Consider the following 7,363-nt stretch of genomic DNA (forward strand, 5'->3'; position numbering starts at 1 on the left):
GGGTTTCATCATGTTTGCCAGGCTGGTCTCAAACTCCTAGTCTCAAGTGATCTGCCTGGTTCGGCCTCCTAAAGTGCTGGGATTACAGGCGTGAGCCACCGTGCCTGGCCCATACATTTGTAAACTTTCTTAAAACATTATGAAGGGCCAGGCACGGTGGCTCACGCCTATAATACCAACATTTTGGGAAGCTGATGCAGGCGGATCACCTGAGGCCGGGAGTACAAGACCTGCCTGACCAACATGGAGAAACCCTGTCTCTACTAAAAATACAAAAATTAGCTGGGCGTGTGGTGCATGCCTGTAATCCCAGCTACTCGGGAGACTGAGGCAGGAGAATCGCTTAAACCCGGGAGGCGGAGGTTGTGGTGAACTGAGATTGCGCCATTGTACTCCAGCCTGGGCAACAAAGTGAAACTCTGTCTCAAGAAAAGAAATATGAGATTTTTTTTTTGCAATTTTTATTTTTTTAAGCTCATTAGCTATGGTTAGTGTGAGTGTATTTTCTGTGTGGCCCAAGACAATTCTTCTTCCAGTGTGGCCCAGAGAAGCCAAAAGATTGGATACGCCTGGCCTAACGGGAAGGGCACACAGGCAAGCCTTACAGCACAGCATGAAGAGTGCCATGACGAAAGTTGACCCAAGTTCCCGTGGGACCACAGAGGCAGGAGCACTTACAGAGTGGAGCAGGGGAGGCAGGGGCAGCAGCAAAGCCTTTCCGCGGAAAGTGACTCTGGACAGTAGGAATGGAGATGGGGAAGATGGGGTGCTTTCCCCACAGCAGGAACAGCATGTGCAACACCCAGACATCTCACCTCTGGAAGCCAGGGACCACCTGACCCTAAGGTCACCTCTGCTTGCTGTTTGTCTAAGATCCACAGCATGTCTGGATCTCACCATCCACCTGTGCCTTGACTTGCACAGACCTGCCTGGGATTAAGCTGTAACTGGACAGTTTAGACCCTGTTAGTATTTAGATCTGGAGTCCTGGAGATCTCGGGGCATCATCCATGGCTTGCTGATTTCCAATGACTAGGGAATAAGGAGCAATGACACAAAAAGGACAGGACAATGGTTACAGATGAAAGCCAAAAGCAGAGAAGGCATCTGAAACCAGGACTGGCTAAAGACTGAATACATAAGTTGATGAAAATGGTGAGTAAGGTCTATGTCCGAATGAAGAGTAATTTTGCTAAAATAAACCAGCTAGGGTCTGGTTAACAGGGCACAGAGGATGAGAAGTAGCTGGAAACAAAGGACAAGAGCCGGATGGAGAGAAACCCTGAAAGTGGACAGAACCCAAGTGACTCGAGGAGGACGCAGTCTGTGCCTAGGAGAAGTTGGTGCTGAAGCAAAGACAAGATGTGGCCAGGTGCGGTGGCACATGCCTGTAATCCTAGCTACTCGGGAGGCTGAGGCAGGAGAATCACTTGAACCTGGGAGGTAGAGGTTGCAGTCACACGACTGCACTCCAGCCTGGGCAACAGAGTGAGACCCTGTCTCAAAAAAAAAAGCAAAGACGAGATGGCTCAGAAGAGGGGAGGAGGATTGATTCAGTCAGGCTGCTTGGGTTCAAATCCCAGCTCTGTTATTCCATAGCTTTGTGACGTGGGACAAATCAACTTAACCTCTTGAGGCCTCAGCTTAATTTCTTTTTTTTTTTTTTTGAGACGGAGTCTTGCTCTGTCGCCCAGGCAGGAGTGCAGTGGCACAATCTCCACTCACTGCAACCTCCATCTCCTAGACTCAAGTGATTCTCCTGCCTCAGACTCCCGAGGAGCTGGACTTCAGGCACCTGCCACCATTCCCAGCTAATTTTTTTTGTATTTTTAGTAGAGATGGGGGTTTCACCATGTTGGCCAGGCTGGTCTCAAACTCCTGACCGCAGGTGATCTGCCCGCCTTGGCTTCCCAAAGTGCTGGGATTACAGGCTTGAGCCACCAGGCCCAGCCCTGAGCTTAATTTCTAATAGAAGGATAACAGTAACAGCTATTTCACTGAGCTACTACAAGGATTACCTGTTGGCACATCCAGGTGTACTGTACACAATACTAGTGTTCCCATTTCTTTCCTGAGCAGTTTTTTTTTGTATTGTTTTTTGAAATGCAGTCTCACTCTGTTGCCCAGGCCTGAGTGCAGTGGCACAATCTCGGTTCATTGCAACCTCCGCCTCCCAGGTTCAAGCGATTCTCCTGTCTCAGCCTCCTAAGTAGCTGGGATTACAGGCATGTACCACCACACCTGGACAATTTTTGTATATTTTTAGTAGAGACGGGGTTTCACCACATTGACCAGGCTGGTCTCAAACTCCTGACCTCAGATCCACTCACCTCAGCCTCCCAAGGTGCTGGGATTACAAGCATCAGTCACCGCCCCCGGCTTTTCTGAGATGTTTTAAATTTTATTTTTAATTTTTTGTTATGGAGACAGAGTCTGACTCTGGCTCCCAGGCTGGACTGCAGTGGCACTACCACAGCTCATTGCAGCCTCGAACTCCTGGGCTCAAGCAATCTCCCACCTCAACCTCTGGTATAGCCAGGACACAGGTGTGTGCCACCATGCCTGGCTAAATTTTTTTTTTTTTTTTTTTCTGAGACGGAGTTTTGCTCTTGTCACCCAGGCTGGAGTGCAGTGGTGCAATCTCGGCTCACTGCAACCTCCACCTCCCAGATTCAATCAATTATCCTGCCTCAGCCTCCCAAGTAGCTACTAGGATTACAGGCATCCACCACTATGCCCGGCTAATTTTTTGTATTTTTAGTAGAGATGGGGTTTTGCCATGTTGGTCAGGCTGGTCTCAAATTCCTGACCTCAGGTGATCCGCCCGCCTTGGCCTCCCAAAGTGCTGGAATTACAGGCACGAGCCACCACGCATGGCCAATTTTTGTATTTTTTGTAGAGGTGAGTTTACGTCACGTTGCCCAGGCTGGTCTCAAACTCCTGGGCTCAAGAGATCCACCTGCTTTGGCCTCCCAAAATGCTGGGATTACAGGCATAAAGCTACTTTCTTTTATACCAAAAATAAGATCACTAATACCTTTGTTTAGCTTTCATTGAACATGGTTGAGAATTCCGAATTTTTCATTTGCTGCCCACACTAGCAGAGAGGAAAATTTGCAGAGGACGACTATTATCAGTCAATTCAGAAGATGACACAGAAAGACAGCTATACTCTCTAATGAGAACGATGAAACTGAAAGTGTAACAGAGATTCTAGAGTGAGTTTCAAATGATAACATCCTAGATGAATTTTCTTAAACTCAAGAATCAATGATGAAAAATGTATTTCTAATTTCAAAATGGAAAATGGCATTCTTATCTTGTGAGTCATTCAACAGGAAGGACTTCATCACCCAGTATTTTGCAATAATAAGAAGATAGTAAGAGATTCTGGACCATCACATTTTGCTAGAAGGACTCAACTTTCTAAAAGCATTGTGTGACAGTATTCTTTTCTTTTTCGAGATGGAGTCTTGCTCGTTGCCCAGGCTGGAGTGCAGTGCCGTGGTCTTGGCTCACTGCCATCTTTGCCTCCCGGGTTCAAATGATTCTCCTGCCTCAGCCTCTTGAGTAGCTGGAATTACAGGCGCGCACCATCACGCCCAGCTAATTTTTTGTATTTTCAGTAGAGACAGGGTTTCATCATGTTGGCCAGGCTGGTCTCCAACTCCTGACCTCAGGTGATTCACCCACCTTGGCCTCCCAAAGTGCAGGGATTACAAGTGTGAGCCATCGTACCCAGCCAACAGTACTCTTGTATCTTTTTTTCTTTTTATTTTTTTTCTGAGATGGAGTCTCACTCTGCTGCCAGGCTGGAGTGCAGTGGCGCAGCCTTGGCTCACTGCAATCTCCGCCTCCCTGGTTCAAGCAATTCTCCTGCCTCAGCCTCCTGAGTAGCTGGGACTACAGGTGTACACCACCACACCCTGCTAATTTTTGTATTTTTAGCAGAGACAGGGTTTCACCATGTTGGCCAGGATGGTCTCTATCTCCTGACCTTGTGATCTGCCTGCCTCAGCTTCCCAAAGTTCTGGGATTACAGGCGTGAGCCACCGCACCTAGCCATTTTTTTTGTTTCTTTTTTTGAGACAGAGTTTCATTCTGTCACCCATGTTGGAGTGCTTTGGCACAATCTCAGCTAATTGCAACCTCCACTTCCCAGGTTCAAGCAATTCTCGGGCCTCAGTCTCCCGAGTTAAGTGGGATTACAGGCTCATGCCACCACACCCAGCTAATTTTTGTACTTTTAGTTGAGACAGGGTTTCGCCCTGTTGTCCAGGTTGGTCTCGAACTCCTGACTTCAAGTGATCTGCCTGCTTCAGCCTCCCAAATTGCTGGGATTACAGGCGTGTGCTACTGTGCCCAGCCTCTTTCATCTTTTATGATGTTCATACATAAAAATGTACTTGATATATTAAAGTTTCTAAAAAGTTGTTTTTCACTATCCTATGATTCTTCTGTCAACTATTCATAAAATGACTCTTAAAATAGAAAAAAATGGCCAGGCACGGTGGCTCACGCCTGTAATCCCAGCACTTTGGGAGGCTGAGGTGGGCAGATCATGAGGTTAGGAGATCGAGACCATCCTGGCTAACACGGTGAAACCCCGTCTCTACTAAAATACAAAAAATTAGCTGGGCGTGGTGGCGGGCGCCTATAGTCCCAGCTACTTGGGAGGCTGAGGCAGGAGAATGGCGTGAACCCGGGAGGCAGAGCTTGCAGTGAGCCGAGATCGCGCCATTGCACTCCAGTCTGGGCGACAGAGCAAGACTCCATCTCAGGAAAAATAAAATAAAATAAAAAAATAACATAACAAAACAAAACAAAACAAAATAAATAAAATAAAATAGAAAAAAATAGAAAAAAAATTAGAAGGATTTACTGGCCCCACAGGGTCAACAGTGAGATCTATTTTTCCTGGTACACTGAGGGTTAAAAGAGTGCTTTTAGGGAAAATGCTTAGAATAGTTCCTGCACAGAGCACACACTATGGAAGCCACATTGCTGCTGCTGCTGCTGTTCTTTTTATCACAGCGAAAGGAAAGCTGGAAATGATTAGGGCAGGGACACATGTCAAGGGAAAAACTTGACCAACAAACGGAGCCTAGAAGTCTGGAATTAAACCGAGAAAATACAGTCCCTTATCCACAGTCTCTTATCCACAGTCTCTTATCCACAACGCTGAAATCTGAAAGCTGAAATCTCAAAGGTGTTCCTTTCCTTTCTTTAACTTAGGCGTTGAACTAATTTGACAGCAAAATTTGACCTGATGTGAAGGTATTTAAATCTTTATTTAATAAATTTAGTATAAAAATGCACACATTTCACTGCAGAAATATTAATGTGTGTGATTACGGGTACCAACTCAAACCCTGTTGCTAGTTTGATGTGTGGTATGTAAGTCATATTATCCAAAAAAAATTAAAATAAAATAAATAAATAAATCATATTACCTTACCAAATCTGCAAAATGCTGAATTCTAAAATATATCTGACACCAAGGGCTTCTGATTAGGGACTGAACACGTCATAATATAATACTCAGCTGTTCCTTTTTTCTAACTTGATGTGTATCTAAGACTGGTTAATAAAACTGAGGAGGGGAGGAAGAAAGAGAGAATCAATGTTTTATTTTATTTTATTTTTTTTTTGAGACGGAGTCTCGCTCTGTCGCCCAGGCTGGAGTGCAGTGGCTGGATCTCAGCTCACTGCAAGCTCTGCCTCCCGGGTTTACGCCATTCTCCTGCCTCAGCCTCCCGAGTAGCTGGGACTACAGGCGCCCACCACCTCGCCCGGCTAGTTTTTTGTATTTTTTAGTAGAGACGGGGTTTCACTGTGTTAGCCAGGATGGTCTTGATCTGCTGACCTCGTGATCCGCCCGTCTCGGCCTCCCAAAGTGCTGGGATTACAGGCTTGAGCCACCGCACCCGGCCAGAATCAATGTTTTAAAGGTCACTGTGAAAAGCTACTTTAAGTTAGATTTCAAGGTGAGTGAATGAGCAGCGAGAAATGAATGCAATTAGGAACTGGGGAGCTTTTTTTATTTTTTTCACATAAGCATTAAGATAAGAAAATCTGTGAGGGAGGCTGAGCACAGGGGCTCACACCTCTAATGCCAGCACTTTGGGAAGACAAGGCAGGTGGATCACTTGAGGCCAGTTGTTCAAGACCAGCCTGGCCAACATGGTGAAACCCCATCTCTACTAAAAACACAAAAATTAGCCGGGCATGGTGTAGGCACCTGTAGTCCCAGCTACTTGGGAGGCTGAGGTGGGGTTATCACTTGAACCTGGGAGGCAGAGGGTGCAGTGAACCAAGATCACACTACTGCTCTCCACCCTGGGCAAAAGGGCGAGACTCTATCTCAAAAATAAAAGAAAGACAATCTATGATGGAGAAGCAAAAATCTGTGATACTTTTGTAAAAGATCTGTAGATCTTTCAATAGTCCCTGTACCCAGAGCTGTCATCATTTGCACTGTAGCTTCTTAATGAAACTGGTGTAATTCCTAGCCATCCTAGGCATGGCTTTCATGGAACACCAGGGACTCAACTCCAGGTCCCTGGCCTTTCTCTGCTTCTAGACCCTGCAGGCTATAGAGAGGCTGCTCAGCCTAGAGTCTCTCTCCTGCACATGGTGCCTGCTACATGGCCAAGACACCCATTCTCGAGCTCTGTCTGTTCCACTGCATCACTGAGCCTCACCATTTTCCTCCAGGAGATGAGGCTTCTGTGGCGCTTGCTCAGGCTGGGTGTCCACGGTCAGGGGCTGGGGACTGCAGGACTCCTGTACTGCTCCAGGTGGTGCCATCTTCTGAGGAAGCACATCAGGGCAGGCGACAATCTAACAACCACAACCACAACCGATCAGTACAGTTACAGAGAAGGCCATGAAAGAAATCAGTAGAGTCACAGTGGACTTTCATTCATTCCTTTGCCAAATATGTAATGTGCATCTACAATGAGCCAGGCACTGATTATGCAGTTATTTAATAAATATGGTTTACTTCTAGTTGGAGAAGACATTCATCAAACACATCAAAACACAAAAAATACATAATTACGAACTGGACTGTATGTTGGAAAGGAAAAGAAACTAATTCCATGAGACAGAACAGAGGAGACCTATTTTAGACTGGGAGGCCAGGGAAGGCTTTCCAGAGGAAGTGTCCCTTAAGTAAACACTTAAAGGTTGAGAAGGGCTGGGCGCGGTGGCTCACAACTATAATCCCAGCACTTTGGGAGGCCAAGGCGGGCGGATCACGAGGTCAGGAGGTCAAGACCATCCTGGCTAACACAGTGAAACCCCATCTCTACTAAAAAAAAAATACAAAAAAATTAGCCGGGTGTGGTGGCGGGCTCCT

General features: G+C 46.3%; 1 protein-coding gene across 6 annotated transcripts in view; it reads right to left on the bottom strand.

Moving 5' to 3' along the window:
* ZKSCAN5 (zinc finger with KRAB and SCAN domains 5) overlaps positions 1-7,363 on the bottom strand; it is a 32,574-nt gene that overhangs the window by 16,542 nt on the left and 8,669 nt on the right. For all 6 annotated transcript variants that reach the window (XM_017885992.1, XM_017885996.1, XM_017885991.1 and 3 more), the window contains one exon: positions 6,705-6,843. In XM_017885992.1, the coding sequence (XP_017741481.1) occupies positions 6,705-6,843 (139 nt within the window). The remainder of the gene's footprint in view (positions 1-6,704; positions 6,844-7,363) is intronic.

This window comes from Rhinopithecus bieti, unplaced genomic scaffold (genome assembly GCF_001698545.2).
Source record: "Rhinopithecus bieti isolate Rb0 unplaced genomic scaffold, ASM169854v2 scaffold_14454, whole genome shotgun sequence".
Classification (NCBI taxonomy): Eukaryota; Metazoa; Chordata; class Mammalia; order Primates; family Cercopithecidae; genus Rhinopithecus; species Rhinopithecus bieti.